Source organism: Sapajus apella, unplaced genomic scaffold (assembly GCF_009761245.1).
Source record: "Sapajus apella isolate SASKATOON/1434 unplaced genomic scaffold, GSC_monkey_1.0 scaffold23, whole genome shotgun sequence".
In the NCBI taxonomy this organism is placed as follows: domain Eukaryota; kingdom Metazoa; phylum Chordata; class Mammalia; order Primates; family Cebidae; genus Sapajus; species Sapajus apella.
Window position 1 is genome coordinate 31158430 of NW_022436963.1, and position 23978 is coordinate 31182407.

Here is a 23978-nt window from a genome sequence, read left to right on the forward strand (position 1 = left end):
TTTGGGTTGGCTTGGTTATAGATGGAGGCAAACAGCGTGTGTTTTCATCGCCATGTGGGCAAATTCACTGCCTCAGTTCTAGTGAGTCACACTGAATCCTCTCTCTTGAGGGTCAAGTCTCCGGTCCAAAAGGCTCTGTTTTTAGTTGATCACAGCATGGTGCGTGGCTGGTCATCCCCAGCTGATTTCAGTGTTGTGTCAGGTGGTCTAAGAATTCATTATTAATATAATAATGAAAACCTGCTCCAGGTAATGAGTTAACTTGGTTTAACTTCTCCCATGCTGGGGATGCTATCTTCCCCTTCTTTAGTCTTCCTGAATGACCATAGGTAGTTAAGTGTCTTGGTTTCAAAGGATATTCCTGTAGGTAAAGTGAATTGAGTGAGATGATCAACACGCATTGTGGAGTATTGAAGGCAGTTGAGTTTAACTTATAACAAGTGCCAATGTACCAAAAAGCACCCAGGAATTACTATTAACAAACCTGCAGATAATTCAGCCCTTGGCTACCACTACAATCTCATCTGTGTCACTGGCCCTAAAATCATAACCCTCAAATGACACGGGTCTTGTATCTGGTCTGAGAACATGCCACACCCTCTCCCACCTCAGAGGCTTTGTCCTTGCTGTCCTTCCTCCTGGAATGCCCCAGGTGTGGCTTTTCTGGCTTGCTCCTTTCATTCCTTGGGTCTCAGCCTAAGCGTTCCATCCTCAGAAGGGCTTTGTGGCCTCCTCACCTCCTGTCCCATTATTTTCTATCTCACCACCTCGTTTATTTCCCTCATGACAGCCATCATGTTCAGAAATTGATTTTATTTATTCATGTGTTGTCTGTTTCTCCCCTCCAGCAGCATAGAGACTGGATTTATTTTTCCAGTACACAATGCTAAGCACAGGAAGGCATTTACTATGGATTTGTGTCCTGCCACAAATTCTAATGTTGAAGCCCCAGCCCCTGATGTGATGGTGTCTGAAGATGAGATGTTTGGGAAGTGACTAGGTTTAGGGGAGGTCCTGAGGGAGGGCCCCTCATCATGGCATTAGTGATACCAGAGTGTTCCTCTGATTGTGAGAACACAAGGAGAAGGCAGCTGACTGCAAGCCAGGAAGACAGCCCACACCAGAACCCAACCATGCTGGTGCCCTGATCTCAACTTTCAGACTCCAGTGAGAAAATAAATTCCTTTTGTTTAAGCCATGCCATCTATTGCATTTTGCTATGGCACCTGGAGCTAACTAATACAGTACTTAAGTCTTTGTTGAATGAATGAATGAATATACAATCTCCTGTAGTAATCAAGAGTTACATTTTGTAATCTGAGTGGTTCTGGATAACTTTTTCAAGTGTCCATTTGCCAGGAGTTCACTCTATATTTGTTAAGCCATTATGACATGGAGCTTTATTAAAGACAACTTGTCTATTTTCTTTGGTACTCTTATCACAAATCTTTATTATTGCTAAACCGTACAGAAAGATACATCCAGGCAAAGTCCATGTGCACAGCTGGCCATGAGTTCATAAGTCTTAACCAACCAGGCTTATCTGTCAAATAGCTTTTTTAAAAAAATACTGGCCAGTTGTTTGAATTGTTCAAAAGTTTTAGCACCAGATAGACAAATCCACAAAGTTGTGAACATCTCCAGAGGACATGTGCCCAAGGTGGTAGGGCATAGCGTGTTTGTTTTTAAATATTTTATTTCCATAGGTTTTTGGGGAGCAAGTGATATTTGGTTATATGAGTAAGTTCTTTAGTGATGATTTGTGAGATTTTGGTGCACCCATCTCCTGAGCAGTATACAATGAACCCAATTTGTAGCCTTTTATCCCTCACCCCCTTCCCACCTTTTCCCCCAGAGTTCTCAAAGTCCATTGTGCCATTCTTATGCCTTTGCAACCTTACAGCTTAGCTCCCACTTATGAGTGAGAACATACGATGTTTAGTTTTCTGTTCCCGAGTTACTTCATTTAGAGTAATAGTCTCCAATCTCATCCATGTTGCTGTGAATGCCATTAACTCATTCTTTTTTATGGTAAAAACTAAAACTTAAATTGTCTTTGTTTGTTAAAAAAAAAAAAAAAAAAGATATTAGGTTATTCTGAGCAACTTCACCACGCTGGGGAAGGTCAATTTTTGCCTTTTTCTGGACAAAAATTTCCCGATTCCTGAATTGTTTCTTTGCTGCTGGTCACAAAAAGCAATCAACAAGAACCTTTCAGTCTTAGAAACTTAGTTCACCTTTAGCACATTCTACAGAGAAAATTCTGGCTGTGCTACTGATGTGGAAATTACATCTATGTGACTGTATACTTAGGTATGCTAAGCAATTACTGACATTCTACTAATAAAAATAAATATTAACAAACCTTAATTAACGCATCACCATATGCTAGGCACTGTTATAAGTATTTTAAACAGATAACTTAATCTCATCTTCACAATGATGCTAGGGAGTAGATACCATTGTTAGTCCATTTTACAGCTGAACAAACTGAGCCTTTAAGTAAGAAAGGGATGCTGTGCTCAAGAAAACTAATAGTGGCTGGGCACAGTGGTTCATGCCTGTAATCCCAGCACTTTAGGAGGTCGAGGTGGGATGATCACTTGAGGTCAAGAGTTTGAGACCAGCCTGGCCAACATGATGAAATCTTGTCTCTACTAAAAATATAAAAATTAACTGGGTGGGGTGGCACGCACCTGTAATCTCAGCTACTCAGGAGACTGAGGCATAAGAATTGCTTAAACCCAGGAGGCAGAGGTTGCCGTGAGCCGAGATCGCACCACTGCACTCCAGCTCGGGCAACAGAGTGAGACTCTGTTTCAAAAAAATAAAAGAGAGCGAGAGAGAAAATAAGAAAACTAATAGTGCCAATGATGACTGATATACTCAGGTATGCTAAGTAAAATTTGGTGTAAGTACTTAAAAGAACACATTGTTTTCCAGTTAAAATGTCCTTGTTTGTATGCAGAGAACACGACAACTTTGAAGAATTCCTGTCTATTCAATAAATGGTTGCACTATGGGAATAGCATACAATAATCTGCTAGCCTAGTTCAAGTTACACACATGCTTCAAAGTAATAATATTGCAAGATCCATGAGAGTACAATCATGAAAATTGTGTTCATATAGCATGTTTGGTAGATAGAAAACCCTCAGTAAATGTTTTTGATTAAATAAATGAATTCAATCTTTAAAATTTTCTTTAATTAAACATCACCAAAATTTTAGACTACTTCCCTCTGTGTTTCTTTGAGTGATAAAATTTTATTAAATTAAATCTTTACCTTTAGTGGATTTGTAATCATTTCCCAGATTTTTCCCTGCCTTTTTTCTAACAAGGTGACCTGTGCCCTAGTCACCTCTGTTTGAAATTCGTACTGCCTAGCTAAGCCCAGAAAATGATGGGGGATTTATTTTCTACGGACGTATTAATTAGTTCTGTGATGAATGTGGGACCAATAGCTAATATCACAATTACAAAATTCTAACCACTAAGTCTCTTCGGTGAAAAACAAACATATTTGGCAGTTGAAAAAGAGGATAGTGGCATTCAGCTGCTAATTTATAACCCTTCAATGAATGTTTTCTGCAATTGTCGGTGCTGTGAACACTGTCTTGAATAGCCAGATTTTTGGCATCTCCCTAACGTTACCCAACCTCTCTCCCCACAGCCATTCCCCAACCTTCCTTCCCTACTGAACTGGTGCTTGATGCCCTCAGGCGGATGTGAGAGAGCAGAGCTGTCAAAGGCCTGGTTCTGAATGGCAGTGAATGCCAGCTCCAGCCCCAGCTCCCAGAATGGCAGTTACCTGCTTCAAGAAAAACTTAAACCACCCCCAGAGAAGCCAGTTTGACGAATTATAGGTCTGCCTCTCACTAGGTTTCCTCAACACTGAAATGTCAGTTTTCTCTGCACCTTGCATGACTATAAGCCACATTCTAGCTACTTCTTGAGAGTTTTGGATTGCTGATTTTATTTAGTTAATTCAGTTTAAATCTTTTCTGTTTCCTTTATACTGTAAACTCACCTTAGCACAAATGATTAAGTTCCATTGCTATGACTTACCTAAAAATAAAGGTGTACATACTCTAGGACCTTGCTGGTCATATACAATTAGCATTATTTAATTGTTAGAAATGTATATAGAATCTCAAGCCCACCCCAGGTCTACTGAGAGAGAATGTAACTTTTAACAAGATGCCCAGGTGATGATTCAGATGCAGAATAAAAGGTGAGACTCGCTACCCTAAGAGACAGAGTAGGAAGTGGTCAATCACCCAAATAAAAGACAACACATTTTAGTGCACTATGCATTCTATCCAATCTCAGAAAATAAATGTTACTTGCAAGGTGCACAGATCATCTCTTCTTTGCCTTAGTCTTTGGGCAAGTGTGTCTGTGTGTGTGTGTGTGTGTGTGCGCGTGTGTGTGTGTGATTAGCACTTCAGCACTTGTTTGATAGACTATGACGTAAACCTTTGCTATCCTCTATTTTTTTTAAACCTCGCCACTAGTTTCAGCTTTAAATTTTTCAATTCCTATGTGACTAATTGCTTCCTCTAATTCCTGCATACCTTTTCTTTGCTAGTAAGAGGCAGTTATCTGGGGGATTTCTACCAGATGTATAGAGTTACATGAGACAATTCTCACCCTAACAACCAAAACACAACAGGTAAGCTCAAAATAATCATTGATTTTTAAAACCTATCAGAGAACTGAGGAGACAAAGAAACAAAAATGAACCAAACTCGAGAAAGTGACAAGCTCTGTATAGGAGAGGAGGGACTCATGGTCATTGTCACCTCTAGGGGAATGGCAGAAGGAAGATGAGTCCGTGAACAGCAGGGATGAGAAGTCAGCTGCAATTTTAACAAGCTTGGAATGGCTGCCTGTGGGCGGAGGAGCCCCAGCCACAAAGGGCGTCTGCACCTGCCTGCCTCCTCTTTCCTGGGAGTCCTCACATCATGCTGGGAATAGTTCGCCAAAGCCGGGGGCAGAAAAGAAGGGCTAGGGGAAACTCCTATGGACATTTTGGGTCTTCATAGAGTCTAGGAAGTTGCTGGGGCCAGTGAGGAGCAAAAGGGCTGAAAGAGTTCTTCAGAGATACAGAAAGCAGGGGGGCAAAGGGCAAGGAGAAATCAAAGAGCTATCAGCTGGGCTGTAAAGCAGGCTGTGATCTCCCACAGTTCTGAAGCCTGTCAGCTCACTTTTGAAATACAGGCCTATCTCAAGAATCTCACCAGCTCTGCTGAAGATAAAGTCCTAATCCTACCCTCAAAACGTTGAGAACAATTGCGAACTGAATTAAACTAAAGCTACAACAATGCCCAGACCCAGATCAATTACGGATCACACAGACTCAGCTCCTTGCAGAAGGGGCTGGCTCTTTTCTTTTTTTGAAGGTAAATATGATTTATTTTGTATTCATTCTATTTTTCTTTCATGCAAAGAATTCAGTATGCAATAAAAAATTTCAAGATCTGTGAAAAAGCAAGAAAATATGTCTCATGGTTAAGATAGAAAAGAATCAATAGAATCAGATCCAGGGCTAGCTTAAAAGTTTAAATTATCAGGCTGAGATATTAAAATAAAAAATGTCTATAATATAAAAATGTAAAAGGACCTCATGGAAAAGAGGACAACATTCATGAAGAGATGGGGAATTTCAAAAAAGTGGTGGAAACTAGAAAAAAAGAACCATATGGAAATGCTAAAAATGAAAAACACAATATCAAAAATAAATTCATTAGTAGCAGCTTAGTAGCAGACTCAACAGCAGAGGAAACTGAGCATCTGACAGTATTTGGGTTAATTTCAAACAACCCAACATATGTGCAAATGGAATCCCAAAAATAAGAGAACAGGGACAGCATGGCAGAAGAAATCATTAAAGCTTTATTGGTCAAGAGTTACCAAAATTGATTAAAGATATCAACTCATAGAACCAAGAAGTCCTACATCCATGTTGTGTGTCAGGGGAGGGTTGGGGGTGGGAGGAAAACCAAGAACCTTAACACGCCCACAAGAAGAATAAATATGGAAAAGGCAGCACCTAAACAAATCATAGCCAAACTGCTGAAAAGCAGGGATAAGTGGTAAATCTGGAAAGCAATCAAAGGGGAAAAAAGACATAAATACAAGGGAACAATGATACAAATAACAGATGACTTTTCCCTGGGATCAATGAAGACCAAAGACAATAGAACATCTTTAAAGGGCTGAAAGAAAAACACTGTCAAACTAGAATTCTATACCCTTCATTTTAAATATACATATTTAAAAATGAAGATGAAATAAAGTCATTTTCAGACAGGTAAAAATTGGGAAAATTCATCTCCAGTGGACCCATGCTACAGGAAAAGCTGACATAAGTTTTTCAGACTGAACAGAAAAAATAGCAGAAGGAAACCCAGATCTGTAGGAAGAATTTAAGACTCCCAGAAAGGGCTTTAAAAAATGGACAGAGCTAGGCGTGGTGGCTCACGCCTGTAATCCCAACATTTTGGGAGGCCAAGGCGGGCAGATCACTTGAGGTCATGAGTTCAAGACCAGTCTGGCCAACATGGTGAAACCCCATCTCTACTAAAAATATAAAAATTAGCTGGGCGTGGTGGCGTGTGCCTGTAATCCCAGCTACTCAGGCAGCTAAGGCAGGAGAGTCACTTGAACCCAGGAGGCAGAGTTTGCAGTGAGCTGAGATCATGCCACTGCACTCCAGCCTGGGTGACAGAGAGAGACTCCATCTGAAAAAAGAAAAAAAAAAAAACACCAGGCTGGGCTCAGTGGCTCACACCTGTAACACCAGCACTTTAGGAGGCTGAGGTGGGTAGTTGACCTGAGGTCAGGAGTTTGAGACCAGCCTGGCCAACATGGAGAAACCCTGTCTCTACTAAAAATACAAAAATTAGCCAGGTGTGGTGGCGCATGCCTGCAATCCCAGCCACTTGGGAAGCTGAGGCAGGAGACTTGCTTCAACCTGGGAAGTAGAGGTTGTGGTGAGCTGTGATTATGCCACTGCACTCCAGCCTGGGCAACAAGAGCAAAACTTCATCTAAAAAAAAAAAAAAAAAAAAAAAGATAAATCTTAAAGGCCTTTTACAAAGAAATATTTTTACATCTCTATGTCTATTTATCTATGTGTGTGAATATAATATTTGAAAAGATAATTGACTATTTAAAGCAAAAAAAAAAAAAAACCCCAACATATTGTGAGGTTTATTACATATTTGAGAATGGAGTAAAATGTCAGATAATAAGAGCATAATGGGTTGGTAGGGGAAGAAATAGAATTATACTGTTGTAAAGTTCTGGCACTATCTGTGAAGTTGTATAATAATTTTTTTTAGTATCCTATTTGACAGTAAATACAGAGAATAATTTCTAGAGCAGTGGTTCTCAAAGTGTAATTACCAGATATATATCACCAGCATCATCTGAGAACTTACTAGAAATGCATATTTTTGAGCAGTATCATGGACCTACTAACTAAGGAGCTGAGTATGGCCCAGAAATCTATGTTTTAATAAAAGCACTAGGTGTTTCTAATGTACCTAAAGTTTAAGAACCACTGCTCTTAAAAACAAAACAAAACAAAAAAAAGAACCACTGTTCTAGAACAACCGCTCAGAAACCATGAAGAAACATAGCTAAAACAAGAGATAAAATGGAATGATTAAAAAATGCAATATGGGGCCAGATGTGCCTCATGCCTGCAATCCCAGCACTTTGGAAGGCTGAGGTGGGCAGATCACTTGAGGCCAGGAGTTCGAGACCAGCCTGTCCAACACAGTGAAACCCCATCTCTAATACAAATAAGAAAAATTAGCTGGGTGTGGTGTTGCATACCTGTAATCCCAGCTACTGGGGAGGCTGAGGCATGTGGATTGCTTGAAACCGGGAGGCGGAGGTTGCAGTGAGCAGAGACTGTGCCACTGCACTCCAGCCTAGGCAACAGCGAGACACTGTCTCAAGAAAAAAAAAAAAAAAAAAAAGCAATATGGCCTGGGTACAGGTTCACGCCTGTAATCCCAAGACTTTGGGAAGCTGAGGTGGGAGTATCACTTGAGGCCAGGAGTTCAACATCAGCCTGGGCGACATAGCTCAACCCCGTTTCAAAAAAATAATAATTAATTAAAAAGAATGCAGTATACCAAAAATGAGGCAAGAAAACAGAAACAGAAACAAATAATAAAAGGGATAAGTAGAAAATAGATAGCAAGATGGGAGAATTAACTCCCATCAGATTAGTAATTCTATCAAATATAAACATGGTAAACACTTCAATTAAAAGGCAGAGATTGTCAGATTGATATAAAAGCAAGATCCAACAATATGCTACCGACAAGTACAAAATTATACGGACATAGTTTAAGGCCAGGTACAGTGGCTCATGCCTGTAATCTCAGCACTTTGAGGTCAAGGCAGGAGAATTGCTTGAGGCCAGGAGTTTGAGACCAGCCTAGGCAACATAGCAAGACCCCCATTTCTACAAAAAAATTAAAAATTAGACAGGAGTGATGAGACCTGCCTGAAGTCCCACTACTTGTGAGGCTGAGGCAGGAGGATTGCTTGAGGCCAGGAGTTCAAAGTTACAGTGAGCTGTGATCTCACCACTGCACTCCAGCTTGGGCAACAGAGTGAGACCCTGTCTCTAAAAAACAAAATAAAATAAATACAATATAAAAAGACATAGTCTGAGAGCACAAGGGTAGATAAAATATACCGCACAAACATTAAGTATAAAAAAACAGGTGTAGTTATATTAAGACAGACTTCAAAATAATTATATCTCTAGAGATATAGAGGAAAAATATTAATGATAAAAGAAAAATTCATCAAGAGGATCCATCAATCATGTGTATGCAATTAAGAATAGAGTTCCAAAATGCAAAAGCAAAATTTGACAGAAATGGACAAACTAGCTGGGTGTGGTGGCTCACACTGTAATCCCAGTACTTTGGGATGCTGAGGTGGGAGAATCCTACTTGACGCTAGGAGTTCAAGACCAGCCTAAGCAATACAGTGAGACTCTGTCTCTACAAAACATAAAAAGACGTTAACTGTGAATGGTGGTACGTGCCTGTAGTTCCAACTACCTGGAAGACTGAGGTGGCAGGATTGCTTGAGCCTAGGAGTTTGATGTTAGAGTGAGCTATAATTGTACCATTGTGCCCCAGGCTAGGTGACAGAATGAGATCCTGTCTCAAAAAAAAAAAAAAAAAAAAAGGACAAACCTACAATCATAGTTGGAGTGATTTGATTTTAACACTCTTGTCTCAGTAATTGATAGGACAAATAGATAAAAGATCAATAGAGATATATATTTGAGCAACACTGTCAACCAACTTGACTCAACTGATTTTACAAAATATTATACTAAACAAATGTAGAATACACATTTGTTTGTATTTGAACCCACATAAAACATTCATTAAGATGGACTATATGCTGGGCAATGAAAGATGTTTTAATAACTGTTAAAAATTAAAATCTGGCTGGGCGTGGTAGCTCACATCTATAATCCCAGCACTTTGGGAGGCTGAAGCAGGAGGATTGCCTGAATCCAGGAGTTCAAGACCAGCCTGAGGAATATAATGAGATCCCATCTCTACAAAAAACAATAAAATTAGCTGGACACAGTAGCACATGCCTGTAGTCCCAGCCACTTGGAAGTCTGAGGCCATGAATGTACCACCACACTCAACCTGGGCAACAAGTGAGACCCTGTCTGAACAACAAAAACAAAAAATTAGAATCTAATAAAGTGTAGTTTCTGACCAAATAGTAACAAATTAGAAATCAGTAATTAAAAGATACCTGGCACTACACACCTATTAAAACATCAAAAATTAAAAATAATGACAATACAAAATGCTGGTAGGAATGGAGAGAAACTAGATCTCTCATGCATTGCAACTGGGAATATGAAACGGTAGAGCTATGCTGGCAAATAGTTTATCAGTCTCTTAAAACCTACATTATAAAATGACCTAGAAATCGCACCCTGGGCATTTATCTCAGAGAAAAGAAAAGGTATATGCAACAAAAATGTAATTTTCATAGCAGGCTTGTTTGTAGTAGCCCAAAATCAGAACAATTCAAACGTCTTTCAGTGGGTGAGTAAGTAAACAAATTATGGTATATCCATATCATGGAATACTACTCAATGATAAAAGAGAAACTTACTATTGATATATAAAACCATTTGGATAAATCTCAAGAGAATTAGACTGAGTGAAACAAAGTTCATCTTGAAGGTTATATACTATGTGATTCTATTTACATAACATTCTTAAAAGTTTTTAGGATTTATTTTTAATTTTTAAATATAGAGACAGGGTCTGTATGTTGCCCAGGTGAGTGTCAAACTCCTGGCCTCAAGTGAGCGTCCTGCCTTGACCTCCCGAAGTGCTGAGATTATAGGCATAAGCCACCATGCCTGGCCTCTACAACATTGGGGGAAACTGAGTGAAGGTACCTAGAGATTCTCTGCATGATGTTTGTAATTTCTTGTGATATTATTATTATTATTTGAGACAGGGTCCAGCTCTGTCACCCAGGTTGGAGTGTAGTGGCATGATCTCAGCTCACTGCAATTTCTGCCTCCTGGGCTCAAGTGATCTTCTCACTTCAGCCTCCTGAGTAGCTGGGACTATAAGTGCATGCCACCACACCTGGCTAATTTTTAAAATTTTTTTAGAAACAGGGTTTTGCCATGTTGCCTAGGCTGTTCTCAAGCCCCTGAGCTCAAGTGATCCATCCACCGTGGCCTCCCAAACTGCTGGGATTGCAGACATGAGCCACAGTACCCAGCCTACAATTATTTTAAAAGAAAAACAAAAAGTTACATGGAAAATTCATAAATATTTGGAAATTAAGCAGCACTCATCTAAACGACTTATAAATCAATGAACAATTACAAAAAACATTAGAATACATTTGACTTAAATGATAAGGAAAATAAACATACCAAACATTATTGGATACCATGAAAAATTTTTAGTTTTAAATGCCCTATTAAAAGTAAGTAACAAGAAGAAAGATTTAAAATCACATTACCTTGCATCACAAGAAACTAGAAAAAGTCAAGCAAATTAAATCCAAAATAGATAGAAAAAGGAAAAAAATAACAAGGAAAATTAATGAAATATAAGATGAAAAAACAATAGAGAAAATCAATAATATTAAAATTTAGATCTTTGTAAAGTTTAATGAAATTGATAGGCCCCTTAGCAAGATAACCAAGAAAAATACATAAACAAAAATTTTCAAAAGGAGTGAAAAGGGGTTTATCACTACTGACTGTATAAACATTGAAATCAATAAAACTTTCTATCCATATATTGTCAAATTTAAGGGAAATAGACAAATTTCATGAAAAGCACAAATGAACAAAACTAATGAAAGAAGAAATTAAAAACTAAATAGCCTAATACCTGTAAATAAAATTATATTCATAGTGAAAAAAAACCTTCCCCCAAAGAAAACTTCAGGCTCAGGTGGCTTCTCCATTTAAGGAAGAAACAGTACCAACCCTACACAAGCTTCTTCAGAAAAAAAGTAATACTTCCAAATTTGTTTTATGAGACCAGCATTATCCTTATAAAGTATTAAGGCAAAAAAATTTTTGAAAGATCAGAAAAGAAGTAAAGCTGTCATTATTCACAAGCAACATGTTTGTGTATGTGAAGAACACTACCAAAAATACTACTCAAACTAATAAATGAATTTAGCAAGGTTGTAGATACAGAAATTGACTGTGTTTCTACACAAACTCAATAAACTACTGGGAAATGTTTTAAAATTTACAGACACATCAAAAAATCTGAAATAGCTAGGAACAGATCCAACAAAAGATCTGTAAGACATCTCCACAGAAAATTGCAAATATTGCTGAAAGAAATGAAGACATAAAAAAATGGAAACCTATACCATATTCATAGATAAGAAGGCATATTGTTTAAATGTTCATTTTTCCTAAGTTCATCTATACATTTTATGCAATTCCTATAGAAATCCTAGCAAGCTTCTTGGAAGAAAGAAAAAAGCTGAATCTAAAATGCATATGGTAATGCAAAGAACCTAAAATCGTCAAAACAATCTTTTTTTTTTTTTTTTTTTGAGATGGTCTCACTCTGTCACTGAGGCTGGATGCAGTGGCACGATCTTGGCTCACTGCAGCCTCCACCTCCTGGGTTCAAGCGATTCTCCTGTCTCAGTGTCCCGAGTAGCTGGGATTACAGGCACCCACCACCGTGCCTGGCTAATTTTTGTATTTTTAGCAGAGACAGGGTTTCACCATGTTGGCCAGGCTGGTCTCGAACTCCTGACCTCATGTGATCTACCCACCTCAGCCTCCCAAAGACCTGGCATTACAGGTGTGAGCCACCATGCCTGGCCAAAACAATCTTTAAAAAGAACAAAGTTGGAGGATTTACACAGTCCAATTTCAAGATTTTTGTAAAGCTCCAGTAATCAAGAAAGTGTGGTATTGGCGAAACATAGACAAACAGACCAATGGAACAAAATAGAAAGTATATAAATAGAACCACACATATATGGCTGATTGATTTTCAACCAAGTGGTGAAGTCAATCCAATTGTGAAGGGAAAGTCTCTTTAAGTATTGCTGAAACATAAAACTAAATCTTGACCCTTCTTTCATTCCATAAACAAAAATTATTTTGAGATAGATCACAGACCTAAATAGAAAAATCTTATCTGTAAAGTTTCTAAAGAAAAATATAATATCTTTCTGATTTGAGTCATGCAAAATTTTGTGATAAAGACCCACATACAAGCTATAAAAGAAAACATCAATAAATTGGACTCTATCAAAACTAAAAATTCTAATCATAAAGGACATCATTAATAAAATCATGTTTTTGACAAAGCACTTGTAATTAGAATACATAAAAAACTCCTAAAAGTCAAGCTATATAACAGCAAGGTTGCAGGATACAAGGTCAATATAGAAAATTGGATTGTATTTCTATATACAACAATTAAAAAGGTAAGTAATCCAATCTAAAAACTAAGCAAAAGATGTGGACAAATACTTCAGAAAATAAGATATACCAATGACCAATAAGCACATGAAAAAGTGCTCAACTTCATTAGTTATCAGGGAAATGCAAATTAAAATGACAGTATTATTTCATACCCATTAGAATGGCTAAAATCTAAAAATCTGTCTATCTTAAATGTTGGTAAGGATGTAGAGGAGCTGGAATTCTCATACATTGTTAGTGGTATTGTAAAAGGGTAACACCTCTTTGGAGATCTGTTTGGCAATTTATAATAAAGTTCACATATATTTAATCTTTGACCCAAGAATTCTACTCCTAATATTTATGCAACATAAATGAGAACATACGTTCACAAAAAGACTTACACATGAATATTGATAGCAGCCTCATTCATAACAGCCGCACACTGGAAGCATCCTGAATATCCATTAACAGGGAACTAGATAAACTATGCTATATATGCACAATTGAAATACAAAATTCAAATGAATGTGACAATGTGGCAGGATGTCAAAACTATATTGACAGAAACTTTGCGTCAAAGAGTACACTCATTTATCTGAATCTCAATAATGGACAAAGTTAACCTATAGTGATAGAAATCAGAAAATAATTGTGTGGGTTGGGGGATTGATTGGAAAAAGATATAAAGAAACTTTCTGGGGTGACAAAAATGTTCTGTATCTTGTATGGGGCAGAGGCTGGCTACATAGATATACATTTACAAAAAATCATGCACCAAACATTTAAGATCTGTATTTTATGTTTACCTCTCAATTAAAGAATTAAATGCTGTTATTTTTTTAAAAAGCAGAAAATGAGAAGGGTAGTTATAAATCGGGAACAAAGGTAGGAATTAACAGATGTTTTCCTGAATGGAAACCTCTACACCATTAAATCCAACCAGGATCAGCAGTTTTATTTAACATTTTTATAACTGATTTGGAAGATCTTCAAGTGTGCAGATGCCACTGATGTCTTTCTGGTGGGGCCAAGCCAAAACTACAACACTATCTCTATAGTAAGGCAAATTTTTAAATTTCAGGTCATGATCCATTGGCGGGTGGTGAAATCAACTTAGTATGTCAAGACCTAAATATTTTTCTTTTAATAAAACAGATGAGACTAAACTAGAAAACATCAGAATGCAGCCAGGCATGGTGGCTCATGCCTATCATCCTATCACGTTGGGAAGCTAAGTCAGGTAGATGATGAGGTCAAGAGATTGAGCTCATCCTGGCCAACATAGTGTAACCCCACCTCTACTAAAAATACAAAAATTTGCCAGGCCTGGTGGAGCACACCTGCAGTCCCAGATACCAAGGAGGCTGAGGCAGGAGAATCACTTGAACCCGGGAGGCAGAGATGGAGGTTGCAGTGAGCCGAGATTGTGCCAGTACACTCCAGTCTGGTGACAAAGCAAGACTCTGTCTTAAATATACATATATCTCAGAATGCATATAACATGAGGGAAGTATTGTTCTGTGAAATGTTTGCCTGAAATGCATTGGATTGACTTCTAAGTGGCTTATTTATTTTTTAAGAGAGCAATGGTTAGGAGTACAACAGAGAGGGTAGTGGTCACTTATTGCTATAGCCCAACCAAGCCTTGGCTGCCCTATGCTTAAATTTACTTGAGATGTGTATAAACAGACACGTGTGTGTATTGAGACATGATGTAAAATGTATCTCTTACTGTGTGCTGAGATAAAAATTTTTGAGGCTTCATAAGCAGGTAAAAAGTGATATCTATTCAAGCAAGTTGTGGGGATATATAGGAGAGCTTGGGGCTCTAAATTCTTGCAAGGAAGGGCCCGGGAGTTACTATCCATAGTAACAGCATAGACTGATTCAGCGCACAGTGTAAGGACACCAAAATGCTGTCCCAATAGGAAAGAGAGAAAAGAAAGATCTCATCTTTTTATTGTACAAAATTATGTTCCCTCCCCACTTAGAAGAGACAAAGCAGCAGGGATGGCTTCAAAATGGCAGGATTACCCAGTGCATCTGCGCAGTGCCACATTGCTCAACTCCAGAGGGTGCCCTCACACAGACTGCAACGTGAATAGCTCCCCCTGGAGTTGAGCAGTGCACAACCCATGCAACCTTACCAGGCAACCGTAAGCACAGTGATTAAGAGCACAAGCTTTGGAGTACAACCAACCTGGGGACTTTTCTCAGATTGAATCCCAGACTATATAAACTGAGGCAGGTTATTTAGCCTCTTTGAGCCTCAATTTTCCAAAAAGGATATGTCATACATCCCTAGGGCCTATTTCAGGGTCTGGCCTTGAATAACAATAAATATGAGTTAATACTAGTACCTGCCTATAAGGTGGTAGTGAGGAGCAAAGAAATCAACATATGAAAGGTTTTTAATAACTACAAAAGATGACAGACTGAAATAGTAACATTCTCCAGGATGGAAAGATATACGTTTTGTTCAAACTATTATTTTTTTCAAAAGCTGTAAGCTATGAAGAGAATGGATTTTTTAAAAATCCCGATACAGTGGAACTCTGGTAGGATGGGGACAATTATTGAAATTTGAGAGCATATTTGGAAGAAATAAAAAGTAGGAAATGCATACACTTTTTTACAGTTGTACGGCAGGTAAGGGCAAAATGCGTTAATAAACGCAAAGAAGTTTAAGAATGATATTGTCATGAGCCATGAGCCAAAAGCTGCAAGGTTTGGGCTCACTCCTGCCATGGGGTGGGGAGTGACAGCGGAGGGGCTATATATCTTTCCTCTCCCAGTGCTTATTTCCTGGTGGAACCGTGGTTTTGACGCAGACAGGACAAGTCTTCCTCCTTACTAAAGTCGCACAATGAAGCAGGTCGCCCAAGATTGAAAGCACGTTTCCAGGGCGGACTCCGGGCCCCGCCTTTGGCCAGCAAAAGTACATTCTGGCAGGGAGGGATCTCTAAGCCCCAATGTGAGGTCATGCCGGTTAGCAGTTAGAAAAGAGGCATTTCTCACACTTGCTAATGAGTTTGACGCTTGTGAAATATAAACAGGAAGTGGGAGCTCTCCAAGGCGACCTGAAGAAAATATACTCCCAGTTTGGTCAACTTGTGAATCCGAGTTCTCTAGGTCATCAAGGACACTGCCAGTTAAGACTGACCCCCAACTGAAGAGGCTACTCCTCACCCAGTCTCAGCTGTGACCCCATTTTTTCCAATCTTTCCCACAGCCAGGTCACTCAGCAGCTAGGTGACTGACCCGAAGCGCAATGGGAAGGGCTTACAGTCATCTCTCAACTCCCCGAACTTGCAGGGCAGGAGAGCGCAGGGGTCAGTGAAATCCCCAGCCAGGCCTTATTTTAGTCATGAGTTTCCACTGGCTCCCTCCTCTGACTGTATCAGGGCTGCTCACACCGCGGGATTGGAGTTCAGCTGTTTTCCCTGCTCCCGGCTGAGTTAGAAGGTCAGAGCCCGGACTTTTCCGGGGGAGGTGGATGGGGCCCTCTGGCAGCCTAAGTGAGATGGCACAGATCTGGGCCGCTGGAGGAGGTCTTTCTGCCCCGCTTGGGATGGCTTCTCCCCGCTTCTCCACCCAGGCATCTTGGTTAGTACCAAATTAAAAACAAAACACAAAGCAACACAAGTTGTTTGTTTGTTTTTTCCTCTGTCAGCCAGTGGCCTCGATACAATTTTCCCAGGACTGCTTCTCCTTCATTGCTCAATTTATCCTCTTCCTAGAGGATAAATTCAAGGGCAGGATCCATGTAGGATTCACCCATAAGCACAGCGCCTAGCACAGAGTAAGGGGCTCATTAAACATGTGTCGACTGCATGAATGCTAAGATTTCACTGTAACCAGCGGTTTTTTTCTTTCTCTCATCCCTCCCGCCCAGGGTGCTGACCGCAAACAGCGCCGCCGAAGTTCCTAACAGGCAGGGAGAGGGCGGATCCCGGCTGGCGCACCACGTCCGCGGGGTTTCAGTCCCTGGGTCCACGCAGAGGGGCTCGCGGTCCGCGGTGCTGCGGCCTGAGCCCCGGCCACGTGAAGCGTCACGCCCTGCGCTGCTGCAGGGCAGGCGCCGCCGCCGCGGTTGTGTAACGCTGCAGCCGGAGGGGAGGCGACCCGGGCGCCTCTGCTCCGGAGGGGGCAGAGGAGGGAGGGAACGCCGGGCACCGCGCCCGGTATCTTTCTGTGCTTGACTGGCCTGGAGGAAGGGGGTGACATTGGGGCACCCAGGGGGCTGCGCAACCGGGTGCCCGCCCGCCCGCAGCCTATGCCCGGGAGCGGAGCTACAGGGGAGCGAGAGGCCCTCGGCTCACACCCTTGGCGGTCAGGTGCGAGCAGCGTGCTCGGCGGCAGCCTCAGCTGCCCCTGTCCTTGGCCGCCGGCCCGCTTCCCATGGGGTGACATCCGCCCCGCCCCTCAGTCCCTCCCCAAGGCGGGCAATTCCTGGACAGGAGGGTGAGCGGTGGGGGCAGGGAAGCCAGGACAGAAAGAAACCCCAGCCTCTGGGTAAGGCTGGGGGGCCGGGCGACTCCCTCCGCTGCGCGCCGCTTCCTCCGAGCGGGCCGGGCGGGGGAGGAGGAAGAGGGCTGGGCTGGAGCTAGCAAGGGGATATTCCTCTCCCGGCTTGAGTCAGACGCGGGCGGATCCGTCCTCCCCCGTTCCCTCCCAGGAGACGGGAACTTACTTCATTTCCCTGGGGCAGGTTCGCCCACGTTACCAACTCTCCCCCTCCCCCAATTCCCCGGTCCCTTCCAGCTTCCGCGCCCCCCACCCAGCTGGGCAGGACCCAGGTCGCGCTGCCACCCCCTCTTCGGGGAAAGACGGCCGCAGCCGCAGACACCTGGGGGCTGGGGCTGGGGGTGGGGGCTCCCTAGCAGCCGCCGGAGCGTTGTCCAACACGTGAGACTCATGTGATGAAGCCGGGGGAGGGCGGGCAGGTCGCTCCTTCCCTCCCCGGCAGTGGCCAGACGTGCCTGGAGTCACAGGGTAGAACACGTAGCTCCAACCCACCCACTCGCTCCCATTTAACCCAGCCCGCAGCCTCTCCATTACTCCTCGGCTTGCCCCCCCGCCCCCCCACTCCGCCCTAACCTCCCCCCACCCCGCTCCCTCCCGCCTCCCCGCCCGCTCCACTTCTCATTCACTTGGCTCGCACGGCGCAGACCGCGCAGGGAGCACACACCGCCAGTCTGTGCGCTGAGTCGGAGCCAGAGGCCGCGGGGACACCGGGCTATGCACGCCCCCAACTGAAGCTGCATCTCAAAGCCGAAGATTCCAGCAGCCCAGGGGATTTCAAAGAGCTTAGACTCAAAGGAACATCTGCGGAGACACCCCAGAAGCCCACTCCAGGACAGTCCTCATCCGAGACGCGTCGCTAGTGCAGACAAGAGCGCGCAGTGGCCCCGGCTCGCCGCGCAATGGAGCGGATCCCCAGCGCGCAACCACCCCCAGCCTGCCTGCCCAAGGCACCGGGACTGGAGCACGGAGACCTACCAGGGTAAGTTGGCACTCCTTGGCCCCTTCAAGCCTTAGCTCCAGCCCCATGTTATGCGCCACTCTCAACTTGGAGCAGCTCCGGGCGCACCGGGGGCGGCGTGGGGGGGGGGGGAATCCTTGCCAGACCGGGCACCTGCAGCCTTGCGCACGCAGTCACGACCCTTCCTGGTCTCTCTTCCTGCAGGATGGATTTTGCCCACATGTACCAAGTGTACAAGTCAAGGCGGGGAATAAAGCGGAGCGAGGATAGCAAGGTAAGGAAGTGCACCCCTGGGAACCCCGCGCTCAGCCCCTCGCGCGCGCTGAGTTTCCAAGAAAAGTTTTCTCGCTTTGAGACTGGCGAGGGGATGCAGGGTGTGGGCTCGGTACCTCTACTGAGTGACTTGGAAAAGAAGGGGCAGATGATGGTTCTGGGTGCTACTCTGCTCCTCTCCCGGAGTCTTGCTGCGGGGCTGGGAGGAGGATAGCCTTCCTATCCCCTTCCCCAGGCGCCCACCGCCTCCCCGTGCGTCTTGCAGGAGACCTACAAATTGCCGCACCGGCTCATCGAGAAAAAGAGACGTGACCGGATTAACGAGTGCATCGCCCAGCTGAAGGATCTCCTACCCGAACATCTCAAACTTACAGTAAGTGAGAAGCTGGCCCGTTTCCAACCCAGCTCCTTTGCCCAGAGGGCGGGCGAGGGTCACTCGCCGCCTGCAGGTTCCGCGGGGAACTGCAGACCAGACGGGCGGATCGGAGCTAGCGGGTGGCTCTCTGGTAGGGTCCTCCTCCCCAGTCCTGGCGTTTTCTGGTCGATTCATGCAAATGAGGCGAGAACCGCTTGGACCTCTCCAAGTTGGCTCCAACACCAGCTGGCCTTCCTTTTCAAGAGTTTAACTTCTGGTGATTTTCAGGATTCCCTAGTTTTTCTCAGTTAAAGCACTACGCCAAGCAAAACGCACGTTTTATTTACCCCTTCCCCTCCACCACTCCCCCCACCTTTTTGCTTGTTGTTAAATAAGGGGACTTGCTTTGGCGTGTCCTTTTTTACTGCCTGTCCTTTCTTGACAGTAGCCCTCAGCTACTTGGCAGCCTTTGGTTGGGGAAATGGAAAAAAAAAAAATGTATTTCGGGAGGAACAAAAAAGCCTGGATGAGCTGGAAGTTCTGAAAGGGTGTAAGGAAAGAAGTAGGGGAAGCCTCTTGGCTGCCAGACATAATAGAGGTCTCTCTCTGAGTTGACACCACTGCGGGGAAATGTTATCTCTGGATTCCCCTGAGTTAAGGTCAGCAGAGGCTGCTGGAGAAATTTATCTGTCAAAGCATTTTCCTGAGGTAGTTGCAGCCACCAAAATGCCTCCAAAGATAGCTGACACCGTTTTTTAAATTCTTTAATTAAAGACTTGAGTGTGTTTATCTGTCTTTTTAAAAGCATGCACTACAGACTTAAAACAGCCAACCGGGAAAGACTATTCCACTTTTTTTTTTTTTCTATTAGATACATTTCTCATTGCTAATAAATGTCCCAAAGGTGGGACTTCCCTGAACTCACAGCTGACTAAGGCTCTTTTCCTTCCAGACTTTGGGTCACTTGGAAAAAGCAGTGGTTCTTGAACTTACCTTGAAGCATGTGAAAGCACTAACAAACCTAATTGATCAGCAGCAGCAGAAAATCATTGCCCTGCAGAGCGGCTTACAAGCTGGTGAGTGCTGATTCTGGCCATCCTCTTTATGAGTGAGCACAAATAGAAAGCCTGTGGTCTCAACATCTGATGTAAGAAACATGACTGCAACAAATTGCTTATGCACGTTCATTGGGGGAGATGCAGTTTTATCTTTCCTAAAAGGTCAGACTTTTCATTTGAAATGCTGTGTGCCACCTGGCATGAATACGTATTAGTAAAATGATAAGATATTCCTGTGGCATTTTGGCTTGAGAGTCTCTGGGTTCTGGGAGATTTCCCTACTCCCTTTTAAAATGCCAAGGCACCTATAATTTGCATTGTGGGTGTTTTACAGTTGGTCTCCTTAGCCCTCTGTCATTGGAGAAGAGATTGTGGGTATGCCCCAGTGTTTTCCTGTGTCTTTGCTTCCTTGTTACTTGGTGTGTGGTGTGATGCTGGCAGGATACAGCAGGAGTTTTTCCTGCATTTCATGTGGTTCCCTGAATAGCCACTAGGTATCTTGGTGAATTGCACAATCTAGCGAAACCACTGAAGTTTCATCATTTGTTTCTACTGACTTCCAGAGAATCAGAGTCACCTTCTAACCTCTAGTCTCACTCTTTCCAAATAATACTGTACAGACTGGGGGGAATTATTCTACCCACTCCCTCATTTCATTCTTCTCTGTCTTCCTCTCAAAGTCTCATATGAAAATTGCAAAATCCCAGCAAATGTTTTTGCTAGTTTCCTCATTAAAAATAGGAAGACGGTCATACCTAATGTCTTGAGGATCATGGATAGAATATGTGGAAAAAAACGTAGAAATAGAGATCCTAATTAAAGATCACAGCATGACTGCAACTTTTACAAGTCATTGAAAATAAGTTTACTTTAGGTGATATTGTTCCTTCATTCTTCTCCTCATTTTATGACTATCCGGCCTCTGCCCATTTTGCCATGGTGCAATATTACATGCATTGACTCTTAGATTTATAAGTATATCAGAAGGTTCTCTGCTGCCTCGCTTACATGGAAAACTCACGAACAACCTCTACATTCCAAAACAGGGAAAACAGCCCATCTCTGTTAATTACGGTCTGTTTCCATGATGGACTATTATGCAGCCACTAAAAAATCATATTTTATCTGAGTGTTAGCATATGGATTATTTTAATCCTTTATACTTTCCAGTGTAATTCTTCTCTGAGCATGTTATTGTTGGAGTTAGGAACACAAATCAGTAATGCAATTTTTTTTTTTTTAACAAAAACGAAAACTCCCTAGTGTTTGGGGCATAGATATCCAGGTGTACTACAGGGTCTTCTGAAATGTCTTCCTTCGGATCTGTTTCCCCAGGTGAGCTGTCAGGGAGAAATGTGGAAACAGGTCAAGAGATGTTCTGCTCAGGCTTCCAGACATGTGCCCGGGAGGTGCTTCAGTACCTGGCCAAGCATGAGAACACTCGGGACCTGAAGTCTTCGCAGCTTGTCACCCACCTCCACCGCGTGGTCTCGGAGCTGCTTCAGGGTGGTACCTCCAGGAAGCCATCAGACCCAGCTCCCAAAGTGATGGACTTCAAGGAGAAACCCAGCTCTCTGGCCAAAGGCTCGGAAGGTCCTGGGAAAAACTGTGTGCCAGTCATCCAGCGGACTTTTGCTCACTCGAGTGGGGAGCAGAGCGGCAGTGACACGGACACAGACAGTGGCTATGGAGGAGAATCTGAGAAGGGCGACTTGCGCAGTGAGCAGCCGTGCTTCAAAAGCGACCACGGACGCAGGTTCACCATGGGAGAAAGGGTCGGCGCAATTAAGCAAGAATCCGAAGAACCCCCCACAAAAAAGAACCGGATGCAGCTTTCAGATGATGAAGGCCATTTCACTAGCAGTGACCTGATCAGCTCCCCGTTCCTGGGCCCACACCCACACCAGCCTCCTTTCTGCCTGCCCTTCTACCTGATCCCACCTTCAGCGACTGCCTACCTGCCCATGCTGGAGAAGTGCTGGTATCCCACCTCGATGCCAGTGCTATACCCAGGCCTCAACGCCTCTGCCGCAGCCCTCTCTAGCTTCATGAACCCAGACAAGCTCTCGGCTCCCTTGCTCATGCCCCAGAGACTCCCTTCTCCCTTGCCAGCTCATCCGTCCGTCGACTCTTCTGTCTTGCTCCAAGCTCTGAAGCAGATCCCCCCTTTAAACTTAGAAACCAAAGACTGAACTCTCTAGGGGATCCAGCTGCTTTGCTTTCCTTCCTCACTACTTCCTAAAAAACAACAAAAAAGTTTTTGTGAATGCTGCAAGATTGTTCCATTGTGTATACTGAGATAATCTGAGGCATGGAGAGAAGATTCAGGGTGTGTGTGTGTGTGTGTGTGTGTGTGAGTGTGTGTGCGCGTGCACGTGCGCGCATGTGCACATGTGTGTCTGCGTGTTGGTATAGGACATTAAAGCTCCTTTTGGCATAGGGAAGTCACGAAGGATTGCTTGACATCAGGAGACTTGGAGCGGGGGACTGTAGCAGACTTTTGGGCTTTTCTCCACCCAGAGAATAGCCCCCTTTGATACACATCAGCTGGGTTTTCAAAAGCTTCAAAGTCTTGGTCTGTGAGTCACTGTTCAGTTTGGGAGCTGGGTCTGTGGCTTTGAGCAAAAGGTACTTTCAAAAGAGGGCTTTCCAGAGCACAGCTCCCAACCAGCTGTTAGGACCCCACCCTTTTCCCTTTCTTGTCGACGTGACTCACCGGATGACCGGGAGAGAGCAGTCAGACTGAGCTTTCGGCTAACGCGGTGAGGTAGCAGGCACTGGTAGCACGGCAGTGGTTTGGGGGGGGTTCCGCAGGTCTGCTCCCCACCCCTGCCTGGGACGAATACGGAGAAGGAGCTCCCTACTCAGGCTTTCGTAGTGATTAGCTTACTAAGGAACTGAAAATGGCCCCCTTGTACAAGCTGAGCTGCCCGGGGGGGAGGAGTTCCCTGGGCCTCTGGCACCTGTTTCTAGGTCTAACCATCAGTACTTGCTGTTCAGGGAACCAAACCAAGGTCTGAGAGACGCAGACACACCAAGCAAGCACCCCAGAGTGCACAAAGCTGAGAAACTACTAGACTCACTTTTCAATTCTACCCTAAAACTCCTTTTAACCAAGCTTAGCTTCTCAAAGGCCTAACCAAGCCTTGGCACCACCAGATCGTTTCTGTAGGCTCATTCCTCTTGCCCAACGGCATATGGAGTGTCCTTATTGCTAAAAAGGATTCTGTCTCCTTCAAAGAAGTTTTATTTTTGGTCCGGAGTACTTGTGTTCCCCACGTGTCCAGCTAGCCCGGCAGCAGCTTTTCAAAATGCACTATATGCCTGATCGCTGATCGTGTTTTTTTCTTTTCCTGTTTTTATTTTGGTATAAAGTCGTTGCCTTTATTTGTAAAGCTGTTATAAATATATATTATATAAATATATTAAAAAGGAAAATGTTTCAGATGTTTATTTGTATAATTACTTGATCCACACAGTGAGAAAAAATGAATGTATTTCTGTTTTTGAAGAGAAGAATAACTTTTTTTCTCTAGGGAGAGGTACAGTGTTTATATTTTGGAGCCTTCCTGAAAGTGTAAAATTGTAAATATTTTTATCTATGAGTAAATGTTAAGTAGTTGTTTTAAAATACTTAATAAAATAATTCTTTTCCTGTGGAAGAGAAAGATGGTCTCCTGATTTTTTTTTAAATAGCTCAATTGGTGTGATGTGGCTGACTTCCATGCCCTTTTTTCTTGGCTGAAACAAACCAGTTAATCTCAGTGTAATTTCATTCAGCTTTTTATATGCTTTGTATTCAATCAGAATAAG

At 43.0% G+C, this 23978-nt stretch overlaps 1 protein-coding gene across 1 annotated transcript; it reads left to right on the forward strand.

Moving 5' to 3' along the window:
* Window positions 1-18117: 18117 nt before the first annotated feature.
* Window positions 18118-23833, forward strand: BHLHE40 (basic helix-loop-helix family member e40). Its single transcript, XM_032290533.1, has 5 exons — window positions 18118-18500; window positions 18684-18753; window positions 19018-19125; window positions 20060-20183; window positions 21501-23833. The coding sequence occupies exons 1-5, from the start codon at window positions 18421-18423 to the stop codon at window positions 22355-22357; spliced, it is 1239 nt and encodes a 412-aa protein (XP_032146424.1). The 5' UTR covers window positions 18118-18420; the 3' UTR covers window positions 22358-23833.
* The last annotated feature ends 145 nt before the right edge of the window (window positions 23834-23978 follow it).